Below are 16,935 nucleotides of genomic sequence, written 5' to 3'. Positions count from 1 at the left end.
TTTAACTTGCCTAGTTCATAAATAACCATTTGTATTTGTTGCAGTTAGCTGATGATTCATTGGACACTTACTTTGAGTCTAGGAAAATGAGCTTCAGATCCAGGCTTGCACGAAACATGAACATGTTGCTGTGGAGTTTGATCTCTGTGATGGCACTAGGAGGCAAAGAGTGCCCTACAGCCACTAGCCCTACAATCTGGTAGCAGGAGTCATAGAGTGACATGTCCATCATGAACTGGCGTATCTTCAGATAGCCACTGCAGTGAATCACCTAGGATTAGAATAAAGAGACAGGAGGAGTTATTGGCTTCTGCAATATGTAAGGTAAGATGATGTAATTTACGCACAAACAATCGGAAAAAGTGTTCATTTTGCTGGGGTTTGGGAGTTATCTAGGATTCAGATGTATTGTCCATATGTACAGCATTCATATATTCTCCAGAGTATTAACAGAAGCAGTTAACAAATTAAATAACCTGGGGGCATAACTGAAAATTAGGCAGGCTGATGTGTGTTTTTTATTCCATAAAATGAAGTTTATCGTGAAACCAGAGAGTGGCAATGTGTTGCAAGTTGGTTGAACATGGAAATTAGAATTTATCTGTACTTCATACATGTGACAATACTGTGTGACAGACAGGGGGCGCTGTTGTCCCCTTGCACCCTCAGACCAGACGCCAGACACCAGATAAAAGTCCAAATTGTTGACTTTTTATTATAATAAAGTGCACAAAGTACCCGCCACTTCACAATACTCATAAATAATAACAATAATCCAATACAATAATCAATCCTCCACTCCCAGACGCGTTGTCACCCTTCCCCCCAACTCAGCTCAACCATCTGGGATTTCCCACAGTCCTTTATAGTCCTTGACCCGGAAGTGCTTCTGATCCCTCAGTCCATGCAATTACCCAGCACTTCCGGGTCAGGTGAAGACTCCTCTTTTTCTTCAGCCTGGAAGTACTTTATTTCTTCTGTCCTCGTGACTGTGAAGTACTTCCGGGCTATACTGAACATACGAGTCCTTGAGTCTCCCTGCAGCGTCCTTTGGTGACTCCCACGGTATTCAGCAGGGCTGTGAAGGGAAACTCCAATGTCCATGATGTCCTGCTGGAATTCGAAACATCTCCATGTTGCAGGGAGGGCTCCACCTGGCGGCTTAGGGGTTTTGGCCGGGATAAGCTGCCGACCATAGTCCACAACTGTCAGCACTAATTAAGAAAGTTGCTGCCTTGTTGTGCTGGAATCACAGTTCAATTCCCTACAGAAGCACTTTCGGAGTGTGCATAATCTTTCTCCTTTTGTTGCAGAGTGGTTTTGGGTGCTCTGGAATCATCACCATCCCAAATTTGTATGTTCAGATAATGTATGACTTGAAAATAGTCTGTTATGGTTGATTTTTGAGTGTGTTTATGTACCCTGTGATGGCTGGCCCCAGGTCCATGATTTTTTAAATAAGTGCACCTTATACTGCCCTACATGGGATTAACAGATGTAAAAAGGGAGAGATTGAATCAGTTATAGGTGGCAAGGTCACACTGTGTATATGGTGTAAAATATATTTTTTAACTTTTCACATTTGATTAATTTTGTGTTGATATTGTAACCACAGATGTGTGTCATTTTACTATAAGTAGCCCTGTTAGTGTGTGTGTGTGTGAGTGCTAGGATGTGATATCCGAAATTTCATGTCTGGACTGGAACTTTATTGTGTGAGCTACAGCATCTGAATTTTGTTTATAGATGGAAGGGCAATTACTGTTTACTGTAAAAAAAATATTTCAGGTAGAAATATTGATTCTTTATTGTCTGATACCTGTTAAAAAAAGTCTTGCCTTGATGTTTAGAATAGCTATCTCTTCTCCTCAAACCCTTTTAAATATTATTACATTTTCTGTAAAAAGGCAAATAAAATATTTGGTCATATTGTAAAAAAAAGTTGAATATGTTTCCTCTTGAGCAGGAGAGGCCTGGTATAGAGACCTAATCTAAGTCTTCAGATTCTCATAGGCATTGATAAAATCGATCCAGCAGAAAACTTTCAGGTAAACACTCAATCATACACTTAAGGTCACTGACTGAAATTTAGGGGATTGTTGGGGGGAGTGCAATTAAATCACAACTAAAGACGTATCACTTTAAAAAGACTTGTGTGAAGCTCAAACAAACTGTCAAGTGATGAAGTTAAAGGAGAAATATTTACAGGTTTTAAAAAAGTTTCTAGATAAGATATTGGGACACCTTAACTATCAGTTAAAGAAATGAGGCTGATGGACTTAATTGTCCCCTCTTATTTGTAAGACAGGTCATGCTCTGATGCAATCATTGTCAACATGTTGGTGATCTGATGGATCAAAATAATTCTCATTAGCCTGTTTGTTTGTAGATGTGCAGAAGTAAATGGTTGGTTTGTGAAACTGGCCACTGTGTTTGCTGTGTCTCACCTAGAGAGTGCATGTCACTCAGCCCTGTTGAATAGTGTGATTACTGTTTGGATAGAAGTAAATAAAATTGACTACAGGCTGACATATATAACATAACTGACAATGCAACAGTTGGATGTACCCAGTGCTTCCAGGAGAGACTTTAGCCACACCATGACCCTCAAATGAATTAAACAGACTTGATGATGAATTGGTTAAAAACAACATACATTCTTTACCTAGAAAGACAAGATATCACACTTGAGAGGTGATGTGTTGCATGTTGATCGAACATGCAAGTGAGAAGTTCACTGTTGTCTACATTTGACAATACTATTACTACTGCTATCAAGTACTCTAAATTAAGAAATTAATAAACAGTAAAGTTTATTATACAATGAAGTAATTCACAGTGAATTCTGTAAAGACACTGGAAGGAAGGAAAACAAACAAAATAAGTGCCATGAGTTATGACTGCTTTTAGTTTTTACTGTGTTAGGTGTCATTGTTCATATCGGAGTCCCATTAAAGTTAACATCATTGTGGTTTTCTGCAGCAAGTAGTCATTACTTTTACATAGGCTAGAGCCATGCATTTGCAAAATGTTTGTTTTGTTTGATAAAATAACTATTAAGATGTTTTGTGTCCATGTGTAGTGGTTAAAGCCAAGTGAAAATGGTTGAAGGAATGAATGGAGATGATCTCCTGTGGGAATGATTCAAACTGCTTTACAGTCCCTAACCCCCACATTCGTGTTATTTGACTTTTGAAAATGGCTCAAATGTTAAGTTGAGATTTGACAGAAACGTTTGCTCCATTACCATCACAAGATGTTTTTTTCAATTATGAGTGAGTGTTGTTTTTACTCTGAAAAAATAACTGCAATCATGCTTAAAATGCCTGAAGCATTATCATCTCATTTACAAAACTAGAAAATTCTATCAATCATAATTTAAAAATGAAAAAGGAAGGAAAACATCATAGTGCCACTGTCTATATATAAATATGATTCATGTTATACAGTAGAATATTATTTTTTTGAATTCTTTATTAAATCAGAGTTGCTATGTTTTGACATAATTAGAAAGACATTTTTAACTGGAATGCATAGTCTTGCTGTAAGGATGAGTCATAACTGTAATGAGCTAAATATGATTTCAATAGGCCTATGGGTAAAACATAAGACCAGTAAATAGAACAGCATTAGGCACTGTGGCCTAATGGTTTTATGCCAGTGTTTGCCAACCTGTATGACCTTGAGGAAGTCCCTTAAGCTGCCAATAAAAATATGAAAATAACTGTACCAATTGATTTGTAAGTTGCTCTGTTTAAAGGTTCATTGTATTCAGTGATGGACATATTTAACAACACTGTAAGGACACACTGTACTTTGTGGCAACTTGTACCGTGGACTAGGATGCCAGTCCATCATACAGACTGTGATAATTAAGTATTCCCTTAATATTTTGAGCATTGCATGTCTGAAGAGGACAGCCATTCAAAATTTGGTTATAGATAACATGGATCAATGTTAATTGCATGTATAGGTAAATGTGCTTCCATGTTGACTTCAAACACCTTCAATATAATTTCAAATCATCTTCTTCAAGGTCTACAATGCATTTTGTAGAGATAATTGATCATGTCATACATGTGATAGCTGCATTTGCAGCTCCTTAGTCATTGAAGCAGTCCGTTATTAGTAATCAGCAATTAATTCTTCTGCCTCATAGCTCTAGGATCATGGGTTCAATTCCCAGCTTGTTCACTGTTTGTGTAGAGTTTGCATGTTCCTTTGTTGACCCAAGGGATTTTGCTGGCTCACTTTCAAATCCCAAGGACATGTGGTTTAGGTTAATTGGTTACCCCCACATGAAAGAGAGTGAGAGCACATGTGAGAGAGCCCTGTAATGAACTGGAGTGCCGCCAGGGTTAGTTCCTGCATTGTTTATTAAGGCCGCCAAGATAGCAGCAACCTGCAAACACGAAAAAGGAGGGACACTAAGAAGACCTTAAAGCATACAGGCATTAAGAGTTCTGAACCCAAATAATCTAAGTTGTAAACAAACAGAACTAACTACTATGCCACCAGTTTAATTTGTTCAACCATCCATCCTTTCATTTTCTGAACCAGCTTTTCTGGTATATGTGGTACGCAGCACCCTATCCTGACACCATCAAATGCAAGGCAGGAACCAATAGGTTACTTTAATATTACCCATGATTGTGTCCTTGATCTTCTTTCAGCTTAAGAATGAAATATGTCATTTTCTCTATTAAAGCTACAAAGCAGACAAAGACAAGTTTAACTACTTTTTTCTTTAAACAAGGCAAGAAAAGCATCTGAAATCCTTTTTAAAATCTTGTGGTTGCTTGGATTACAGAACAGCAATAACAGATAACAGCTATGCTGTGTGTGGTGATCCTGGCTCATCCCGTTTCTTATTGTATGATTTCGGACACATGCTGACACAAAGCGTCTTTTGTGGCTTCCTTTAAAGAACGATCTTTCTTTGACTTGCATCCAGAAAACAGCTACCAGCCTACTACTTTAGTTAAGCCGATTTAGCTTGAAAAGAAGAGCCACACGAAACAAAGAGACCTCTTTGCAGCCCAACAGCATTTCAAGCGATCACTGAAAATATGGAGACAGATCTTAGTAGGTGTTGGTACTGACAGTCAAGGAATTTTTTACTGTTTACATTAACTGTGCAATGCCTGCTGGGAAATTTACATTTCCGAAAGCCCAGCACCATGCCACATCTGGTTTTGTGCCCATTAAAGTCCCATGACTTGGTATATAGTAGTGTGCGCATTAGTGGCACTAATGTGAAATTGTTTGGAGATTATGAGCTGCAATGCTGGCGGCATAGTGCTACCACAAGGATACTGAAATTGGCATAATATTTCTGTTTGCTTAATTCGATTGAGATCTTCACATTTTATTTATTTTTCTAAGGAGTTCTGTCATTCATCTGAAACCCTCCATACAGAATAATTTATCCTCTCCTTTAACATGAGTTGATTATTTATTGCAGTGTCAACGAGTGGAATACTAAACCATCACGTTGGCCGAATCTATTCACAAGTCCTTTTGGAAGAAGTGAAAGAGCACTGTTTTTTGTTGTGTAATTTCTTAAACATTTACAGTATGTGATGTTATAAAAACACAGGGATGGCCTGCTTTTCCAGATGAGATGGATGGACCCTTGTCTGGCTGGAAGGCTCATATATTGGATTGTGAAAGAAACTGAATAGATGTCCTGAACCTGGCTGGCTAGCGTTCCCTTTCCCGGGAAAGACAACATAGTGGAAGGATGTGGGAGACTGCCTATCAGGGCTGTATACTTCCCTAGTGCGCGAGGTGGCAGTATCTCTTTACTGTATCACTCATGTGCACACCTGCTGGGCAACCTAGGAGTTGTAGCCCTGTTGGACAGTTATGGTAGAGGTTGCTAGTGGAAGTTGTCAAGATTAGATGCCCCTATATGCTCCTGATTTAGTAGTGGTTGCTCCATACAATGGCGTGACACCAGAAGTATTCCTTGGTCTGACATAAAAGGAGGAGGGCAAAACTTGCAGGGAGAAATGGAGGATAGTAAAGAAAAGAAACAAGAGTTATGCATTGTGTGTGTTGTGCAGAAGAACAAAGCCTGTTTAAAGGTTATCTCCTTTAATTAAAACATCACTTAAACACAAAACTAGATTTTGAATAGTTGTTCAAGAGATTTGGGAAACAATGATGTCCCCTAGAGGCTACAATTGGTGTATTTGGCAATCATGTCTATGTCACAGATCAACAAAGAACTACTCACAGCCATTTTTTTACATTCTATTTCTTTCTCTTTTCTATCCTTCACTCCTCCCAGGTAAGCTTTGTCCTCCTCTGTAACTCTGATTCCCAGTGTGAGGTGAGATAACTCATTTTATGTTGGACCTGGGAATAATTCTTGTGTCATGACATTACATGTAGGGAGCACTTCTGGGTTAGGAGAAGACCCCTCAAAATAGGGACATCTACAGTATTCTCACCAACTTCCTCTAACTGATACCGTTGTATCCAGCATGGCTATAAAACAGGACTACAACTCCTCAGTTGACCCATCACCTAGATACCATCACCTAGTGCATTGAGGGAGTATACAGCTCTGATAAGTGGGCCCTGTCACCCTTCCACTTTGTTATCTCTTCTGGATAAGGGGACTTTAGCCCCTCCATTACATGGGTCTTCTGGCCAGGCAAAGCTCCAACCATCACAGACAGGAAGCCAGTCAGTCCCTACCTTCTATTACAGTGGCACAAAAAAAAATGAATGTGAATGACTGACTGCTCGTGGACTGTTTTTTATAGCATATACTGTATATATACTGTAGTATATACAGTATACCTGTATATATACTGTATATATGGAGAAACTAGGTATAAACATGGTGGAAAATACTTAGAAAAGACTAAGAGTTGAATGGTAATTTGGAACAGACAAACATATTGTCAGAGGAGGGTGGGGTTGTTAAGCCCAGATAAAGATTTGAAAAAACGGATTGTAAAACATCCTAAAAAAACCGAAAAGCCTCCACCAGCAGTTTTTTTTTTTAATTTATTGAAAAGCCTGCTACTAGGGCTTCATGTTTTATATCAATGATTTAGCTGTCATGTGGGCAGCAACAGGTGTCATTATACCTATACCTAACACCCATGAAGCAAACATGATCCAAAATGGCAGTCAGATGATTCGCCCTTATAACAACTCTCTCTCTCTCTCTCTCTCGCTCTCTCTATATATATATACATACAGTACAGGCCAAAAGTTTGGACACACCTCCTCATTCAATGTGTTTTCTTTATTTTCATGACCATTTACATTGGTAGATTCTCACTGAAGGCATCAAAACTATGAATGAACACATGTGGAGTTATGTACTTAACAAAAAAAGGTGAAATAACTGAAAACATGTTTTATATTGTAGTTTCCTCCAAATTGGCCCCCTTTACTCTGATTACTGCTTTGCACACACTTGGTATTCTCTCGATGAGCTTCAACAGGTAGTCACCTGAAATAAAACCATTAATGATTTTTAAGCACAGGGAGAAAATTAACATTTGAAAAATCGGTAATGTAATAAATCAGCAAGAAAAGCAACATTATAACAATGCACGGAACGAACCAACACAGTAAAACAGTTTGCTATGGTGCACGCGGTCGTGCGTCGTAACCAAAACTCGGTTTTTAAAGACTGCTTACTTCATTGTGTTTTAACCTCAGTTGTAAAGGATTGTTTTGAGGATCCCATGGGATACCCCTCGCAAACCGTTTAACACGCTGCATATGGCGATTCACCTCCGCGAGAAACATGCCTCTATGAACAGTCAACGTGGCTCAGAGGTGCAAGGAGTTGGTGGGCGTGGCTTCTTCTGCATGCGCCATAGGTGTCTTACTTGTCGGCGGCTCAGTGAGTCCACGCCCCTTCTGGCGTGCTTTCCATAGTTGTCTTGCCTTAGTGAATTCAATATATAGATATACAGAAAAACAAAATATTTGTATTAAAAATGTGTCAATTATTAAGAGCAGAAAAATATTAAGAATCATGACAATTGTGCTAGTATGTACTATGTGGACTTGCTTTTTAACAGTCTGCCCAATCTAATACACCCAACATCTTATTACCTGCTTTATATATGAACTGGTTCAACACTCTGTCTTATATTAATTGTTCATGTTGTTCATTATTATTCTTTTCAACACTATTTGTTAGTGGTTTTGAGATTAATATTATTTTTAGTTTTGAAGTAGAACTATATTTTGCCTTTATTTGCCTTTATCGTTTCTTTACATTTCACCTTCATTTTTGTAAATTGCATATTTTAGCACCCCACATTTCAATAATAATAATAATAATAATAGTAATAATAATAATAATATTCTACCAGTATCAAATGTAACACAAACTCACAGCTGAACTTGTTCAACAGAAGGCCCCAATTTAAATGTTGGCAGTTTTGAGCAGGTTTTCAAATAAATGTTACAATTTTAGTGCAACTTGATGATGAATGAAAATTTTTCGCAAGACAAAAATGGGTGTTTTAAGCAGAACGCTTGTATGATAGGTTCTACTTGACACCGAGGGGTTCCTGCAATGCAGGTAAGGCCTAACCAGCTCAGTTGCACTTTATCGCAGGAGCTGTTTGTCCACAGATGGAGAGGGTGACGTTCTGGCACTAGAGTAAAAGGAAAGCGAAAAAGATTTAGAACAGATCCACCATCTGTTATAGTTAGCAATGTTCAATCTTTGTCAAATAAGATGGATGAACTGTCTGTGCTTATAGCAGATCATGGAGCATACAAGTACAGTGGCATTTTGTGCTTTATGGAGAGCCAGCAAAAACCAGATATACCTGACACTGTTTTAATGCTAAATGGATTTAATCTTATTCGAGCAAACAGAAACCCAGTATAGTGTGGAAAAAAGACAGGAGAATGGTGTAATATAATTAAATTGTAATACAATTAAAACTACAGTTTGTAATTTAGACATTGAAATTCTGGCTGTCAGAATTTGTTCTCAATATTTGTGAATTGCATCATCCTTATTAATATTTATATTCCTCCCTCTGCAAATGGGGACGTAGCAATGGAAATAATTCATTCTGTCATCTACACTTTAATGATGACTCACTCCGACCAGGCAGTTAATATATGTGGTGACTCGAACCATGTGATTTTGGAAGGAACAATAGCAAATTTCTACCAGTTTGTGACCAGTTCCTCTCGAGGAAATAACAGGCTGGACTTGCTGTATTCTAATGTCAAATATGCCTTTAATTCTATTCTACTGCTTCCTTTAGGCAAATCTAACAACAACCTGTTTGAACCTATTCCCAGCTAGAGGCCTGTTATTAGACGACAACCTGTTAACACCAGACTAGTGAGGAAGTGGAGGATGAAATGGCTCTGAATGACCGTTTCCAAATGACAAACTGGGAAATGATGTGTAAGTCACATGGGGCAGATATTGACGGACGCTATCACTGCATCACAGACTTTTGTGTTGTCACAGTGGTACCCACAAAAACAATGCATTGCTTTCCAAACAACAAGCCCTGGATTACCAAGGACCTAAAAGGTCTGCTGAATGAGAGAAAGAGAGGATTCAAATCCGATGACAAAGAGGCTATGTAAGTACAGGAATCAGGTGGAGAAGTTTGTTTCTTGGTGCAAACTGTCTGCATCTTAACATCAGCAAAACCAAGGAACTGGTTATTGACTTTCACTGCACCAAACAGCCTCTGTATCCTCTCACTATTTAAGGAGTGGATGTAAACGTAGTACTTGGGGACCACATTAATGTTGGTTGGATTGGTCTTGGAACACAGTGGAACTATATACGAAAGGGCAGAGCCAGCTCTTTTTTCTTAGGAGAATATGTTCTTTTAATGTGGGAAGTGACATCCTTCACATCCATAACTCTGTGATGGCCTGTGAAGGCCTTTTCTAGCAAAGGAGAGAATTAAAAAAGAAAAAAAAAACAAAAAACTGAGTGTCATTATGAACCATGCTGCACATTTTCTCTCTGACACACTAACACTGAGTACTTTAGGCCAACAAATTATTCTGCAGAAATGAGTCAAGAAACGCTATTGGGACTCCTTTATATAAACAGCAATATTTATGTATACAGTAATCCCTCGCTATATCGCGCTTCGACTTTCGCGGCTTCACTCTATCGCGGATTTTAAATGTAAGCACATCTAAATATATATCACGGATTTTTCGCTGGTTCGCGGATTTCTGAGGACAATGGGTCTTTTAATTTATGCTACACGCTTCCTCAGTTTGTTTGCCCAGTTGATTTCATACAAAGGAAGCTATTGGCAGATGGCTTAGAAGCTACCCAATCAGAGCATGTATTACATATTAACTAAAACTCCTCAATGATATACGATGTGCTTCCCGCGCGGTGCTTGAGATTATTTGCTTCTCTCTATCTTTCTCACTCTCTCTGCCTGACGGAGGGGGTGTGAGCAGAGGGGCTGTTTGCACAGAGGACACAGACGCTCTTCTACAAAATGCCGCTTTATCGCGGTGCTTCTGTATACTTAAAAGCACGTATTGATTTTTGATTGTTTGCTTTTCTTAGCAAGCGCTCTCTCTGACATTCTCTGCTTCTGATGGCGCTCCTTTGAAGATAAGATGTGTATGCATTCTTTAAATTGTGAGAAAGAACTGTCATCTCTGTCTTGTAATGGAACACAGTTTAAATGTTTGACTAAAGGGTGTTATTTCATGTCTAGAGGGCTCTAATAATGTTAACAGGGTGGGAGAGTTTATAAGGGCTTAAAATATATAAAAATAACCATACAAACATATGGTTTCTACTTCGCGGATTTTCACCTATCGCGGGGGGGTCTGGAACGCAACCCCCGCGATCGAGGAGGGATTACTGTACTTTAATGTCTCACTGTGACTGTTACAGCTTTTTAATTTTCTTGCTTTATAGTCATTCTGATGTGTGTTGAGGGCAAAGTGTGTGTATATTATTTATCTACTTATTTATTTAAAGAGCTTTTGTAAAACACCAAATTACCTCCTAGGGACAAGTAAAGATCTATCTATCTAATATCAGTAAATCAATCAATTATTGTTTATCTTTTATAGCACTATCTTCATAGAGAATGACACAAAAAACCCATGTCAGAGTAACAAGATGACATACAACATAGCAAGTAAGCAAGTTAAGTTTACTAATAAACTGATGAGCAGATAAACAGTATGAGTTGATAATATAGTTTAGTCAGGATCAATACAGAAGAGTCACATTAGAGGTGACGTCATTTAAGAAGCAAAAAGAGTTGGGAAGGGTTTTAAGTGCCCAGAGACTGAACCTCAACAAAACACCCAGAAAAAATCTTCCATATAATAGGATCCACAAAGCTAACAGCTTCTTTATGAGTCATTGCAATGGAAAGGACACTGGTGTCAAAAGTTATCATTTGTCTAGCTGCATGGTATATACTAATCCTGACAGGATAACTGAATTAAATGTCATCCTTCCAAAGTCATGATGATTAGTCACCTGATTTTAAACTCCATTTGGCTTAGAAAGCCTGTATAATTGGTGTTCACATTACAAGGATACTAATCCAAAATATATATTACTCTGAGATATATACAAATCACCATAATCCGAAAAGGAATTAACACTTAACACTTCTCATGGGATCTCAGATTAGGATTCAAGATTTGCTTTATTGTATGGCAGTTATGTACATACGAAACAGAGAGTTCGTCCTTTACTGACTCCTCAATAATCTCAATTATTAGCCTGACTAATTATTGTACTTGTCAATATAACTTAGCATTCTCAAATATGCTTACAATGACACAGATTTATTGTCCGTGAACCTAATACTCACTACTTTTGAGACAGGGGAGAACACCCATGCAGACAAATAAAATGTGTAAATTTCATATGGTACAACAATCATGCACAGTATCTAAGCCCTGGATGCCGAATCCACGAGCCAACAGTGCTAACCATTGCACTGCAGTAGCTCAACATACTTATTAACCCAATGATGGGCTGGTGCTTATTATATATAACAAACATATTTCCAGGTCTTAGTTAAGTTAAAGTCAGAGGTAGACACTTAGCTGTTTCTTCAAAAAAACATACAGATGTGTATGCTATTTGAATACCCAGCAGTAAATGTTGTGCAAGAAAGACCTTGAAATCTTTTGAATCAGTCAGGAGTATCAAGCTAGTCACCCTGCTGGAAAGTAGGTCAACCTTTCATTTTCATGTGTTAGACAAATAATTGTAAAGAATCTTTTATCTGAACTCCAGTGTTTAATGAAGATAACATGAATAACGAAAGCACATACTAAAATATATATTGCTTCATTATTTATTAAATGAAATGTGTTTATTTAAGAGAAACTCAGTGATCCCTGAGAGTAAAACTGCATGAACATGAATTCAATAAGTAGTGGCACCTCTTAGCAGCTATAACATAAACCAAAGTTTCCTCCAGTTACTAATCAGTCTACCATCAATGCTGAGGAAATTACAACCACACGTCCTATACACTATGACTTCAGTTGCTTTACGTTTTTGCCTGCCCATATCTCATTTTGTGACAGCATTTGAAATGGGTTGAGATGTAGAATCTTGGCTCAGCTATTATAAATAATAAGATTCCATCCATTTACTGAATCTACTTATTCGTATCTAAAGATGATAAGAAGGCTGGCAAAATCTATCTAGACAGCATTTTGGCAGGAGTCAATCATTACATAGTTCAGAATCACCTATCACTATAATACATACCTTCTTGGAAAGTATAAGGAAATCTGGAGTAAATAAAAAGGGAGAATGCAAAATTTCACCATCATGATATATTTTGCTGCTGCAGACATCTTGCAAATTTGCTGAAATGTTTAGGATTTTGTTCATACTGGGAGACCCATTTTCAGCTCTGCTTCAAATCTTGGATATTTTCTTGCGTTTTCATTTTGTTATGAGTTTACTGTGCCCTCAAGAATGAGATCTCCTACAGGGGCATGGGCAGAAAAGTAGCCCCAGACCATAATACTTTCGTTGACATGCTTGATAGTGTAGATAACATTATTTTGGTTAAAGGTGATTTCAGGTTTTCAAACTTTCCTAAAAATTTTGGATTCATCATTTCAGGTCGTATTTAGTAAACCTAATATGTGCATTCATGTTCTCCTTTAAAAGGAGAGGTTTTCTTACTGCTAACTACCCATGAATATTACTGCTGTTTAAGTAATTGTTATTATCTAAGACTGAACATGGGCATATGCTCTGGCAAAGAAAAGTCTGAAGGACCAGGAATGTGGGTCTCAGTTTCTTTTTGACATCCTGTATGATTGTTCTTGCCAGCCATATGGGACAATTCAGATGAACATTGAAATCTATGCAGGGTTACAATGACCCTGCCATTTGTCTTGAAGTCGGTAGATGAATACTGAAAGGTTTTGTGGCAGTTTTAGAGCTGTTTCGAAACAATTGAGGGCTTGTAACAGTCTTTCTGAGGTCACCTAAGGTCTTCTAAATTGTGGCATGGTGTATTAAAGCTCAACTTTCACATTAACTTGTGTAGAATTCATTTAAAAAACAGAGTTATCGCAGAAAAACTAATGACCTTATCATTTAATATTTCAAATGTATGTTTTTTTTCTCAGGCACTCCCTTGCTTTTATCCAATCCAGGGAGCTTCAGCACATTAATTTTTGTAGGACACAGTCACACTTCAAAGACAACTGCATTTACGTATAAAATGATGACACTAGCCTTATCAAACTATTTATGCACAAAATTGACATATGTTTTTACAATCAAAATAGTCAATTCATTGATAAAATATTAGTTTTCTTATTGTGCTCTTCCACTCACATAGCCCAGTTTTCAAATACATTAATTTGATCAGTATTGTTTATAACTTGATTTGTGCAAAATTTGAAAATGTTAAAATACTTTAAAACATGTGAAACAGTTTGCATGTGCTGTGCATTTGCTTTATTCATGGTCAGGTATAATATACATACCTGTAATACATAGCAAATAAAAATACAATTTCAAATGTTATAATTCATTGTATAATAACACTTGACCTGTCACTGCTGCTACTGTTCTAGCTAAGACAAGACTGTCTTTTAAAAACAAAAATAGAGAACATATAGTGGAAAGAGGTTGTGTCATCATCTACCTTGTATCCTCCACATGTTAATCCAGCATTTCTCTTTGCTAAGACACATTTCATTCTGAGAAAGAATGATCGTTCCATCTCATATTCTATAAAAAAAAAAGAGAGCAAGACAGAGTATAAGCATGCGTTGTGCAAAACCTTTATACAATCCAGATGTCAGCCTCAACATAAGCTGCCACAAACTAATCCTAATTCACCACTCTAGTCATTTGTTACACTTTAAAACTTCACTGCCTTATGCTTGACCATACTCTTTTTCTGCACTTTCTATTTGCTGTTGACTTACAATGACAATTATTCTACAATTAATTATATTAGTGTTGAAGCTGAACCTTTTATTTCATTACTTACTGTCTCCTTTAGTTAACTAAATAGTTTCTTCATCTCTTTCCTCAATGTGCTTCTTGCTTTCATTGCCTATGACTATTACCTTTTCCTTTTGGTTCATGCTTGTTTTCTTATTCTTGTTTTTTTACTTTTCCTATACCTGACCACATCCTTTGCCTGCTGCTTTATGTTCATGTTTATTGACTTTTGTAAGCATGACTTTCTCCATATCTTCCAACAGGTTATTTCACTAAATCAAATCCATATTTGCAATTCCAATCTGGCCATTTCTAATTTTTATGTACCCTTAGTCCTGTGATGATTTATCTCTAGAGAAGGCACAGAAAAACTTCTCACTAAGCTGGTAAGCGGCACCCTAGGCTAGATGTGATGTGACATAATGTGCACACCTATGCAATATCAACTGTCAGCTACAAGAAAAACTTAACCTTAATGATTCCTTTGTCATTTTTCACTAGTAAAATGGCACTGACTCAATTACAATACTATGGATGGCATTTGTAAAACTTAAACACTGTAGTTTAAAAAATTAAACTTTTATGTTTATAACTATAAGTCAAAATAAAATGTTTAACTGAAACTTGAACAGTAAATTTAGTAGTAGTAATAGTATTGTCATGTCTAAAAATTACTATACTATTTTTACTTGCATGTCTGATGGAAATGCAACACTTTGTCACAGTAAACAAGAATGTATTAAACTAAAGTATGTAACTTTAATTTTAATGACATTAATTTATTCATTTGATCTCATAAAATTGCTTGGTTACATTCTCTCCAGTTCATTACTTTTGGTAATGTCATTCCCAAAGTTTTTGTATACTTCAAGGCATTTCTCACCCCAGCCCTGATAATTTAACGGACTGCTGTCCAGAAGTGGCTTGTGGCTCCTGAATATGTAACAATTTTCTAGCATACCACAATGTAGTTCTCTCCTAAGAACTTGATAGCTCTTTAAAAGAAATTCCTCAGTCCGTTTTTGAGATACTCACCCAGCATCAAATCACTGACCCTGCTTTATCCAGTTTCAGGGTTACTGAGAGCTGAAGCATTTTACACAAGACATTGACCAGCCAGCCAGTTACAGGGTACTCATTCACTGACACACACATACCCTTGTACTGGGCGAATTAGCATTACCAATTATACTAACATGCATACCATGATGAGACAAGCCACATACAGACACACGGGAAATCTATAAACTCCTTACAGACTTTGTCTAGGAAAGGACTTGAATGCAGGATTCTGGGCCAGAGCTTACCACTACACCACTGTTGAACTGTGTTTTATTCGACCCACACCAATAAAACCAGTGAAATTCTGCATATAGCTAAAAATCCAATGTAAATGCATTCTTTAAGTACTACCTACAAGATGCAGAGGAGCTTTTGTTTTCTCACTAAACATTAGGGGTTGAGGTTGATGTCATTTTTAAATTGCTCTTTGTATATTTTAGTACATATTTCCATAGAACACATTTGTACAAATAGTGAGATCAAGTGACAATGGTCTGCTGCTCAGTACATAGAGGTCACATGATTATCAACTATTCCCAAAAAGTGAGCGGCGCTGTATTTCTGAAAATACAATAGGGCTCTGTTTTGAGAACATAAGCATTTTTTCACTCATGTTTATAATGACAACATATTTTTTCAGTGTTTCTGATTTCCTGTTTAACACAAGAACAAGTGGGGGTGTTTGTACTCTTCAGCTATAAGAATATCAAATTATCTTGTGGAAATTATAAAGGACCTGCAGTAAGCAAGGAATATCTGTTTTACCTGTCTTTAGATGTAAATACAAAGCCAGTGATGGACCTGTTATAGCACTGAGGAAATGTGTGTCTTTTATTGTTATCATTCTTTGTAGTATCTAGATAAAATGTAACTTTTTTTAACCATTATCTTCACAGAAAACAAAAGTGGTTAGAAGCCAACTGAGCTATAAAAATACAATTTATGGTTGCAGGAGTCGTTGTCAGGAACATTAGCAGAATTATCCATAGACTCGCTGCTAGCTCATTGCAGGGCCTATTTAGGCATACATTCACACTTAAGCAACATCAATTTAGAATTACCAAGTAACAAATTAATTCTAATCTTCCTTTGAAAATTTGATTCGATATATATTTTTTTTAATCTTGGAATCCTACACCAGAAAATGAAGTGGCAATTGGCCATCAATTTAAAAATGATTACCTTGAAGCAGATGATGATGTAATGGCTGATGAGCTGTCAAAACTGAAGTCATCTCATCATGATCTGAAGGGTGAATATACTCATAAATACTGTTTCCTGTTAATTCCACCTAAAAAATAGACATAATGATTTATTACAAATAGCTGGGACACTGTTCCCATTTTTACTGTGTACTCTGTTTTAGAGTTAAAGACACAGTCTTTCTTCTTCCTTTAGTTGTTATAGATGCTATA

General features: G+C 37.1%; 1 protein-coding gene across 1 annotated transcript in view; it reads right to left on the bottom strand.

Moving 5' to 3' along the window:
- sim2 (SIM bHLH transcription factor 2) overlaps window positions 1-16,935 on the bottom strand; it is a 130,685-nt gene that overhangs the window by 29,647 nt on the left and 84,103 nt on the right. The window contains exons 4-6 of the mRNA XM_039744446.1: window positions 16,703-16,811; window positions 14,154-14,239; window positions 72-271 (exon numbers count right to left, since the gene is read on the bottom strand). Of these exons, the coding sequence (XP_039600380.1) occupies window positions 72-271; window positions 14,154-14,239; window positions 16,703-16,811 (395 nt within the window). The remainder of the gene's footprint in view (window positions 1-71; window positions 272-14,153; window positions 14,240-16,702; window positions 16,812-16,935) is intronic.

Source organism: Polypterus senegalus, chromosome 2 (genome assembly GCF_016835505.1).
Source record: "Polypterus senegalus isolate Bchr_013 chromosome 2, ASM1683550v1, whole genome shotgun sequence".
NCBI lineage: Eukaryota > Metazoa > Chordata > Cladistia > Polypteriformes > Polypteridae > Polypterus > Polypterus senegalus.
The sequence above is the reverse complement of the archived record's forward strand: the minus strand, read 5'-3'. Positions and strand labels throughout refer to the sequence as shown.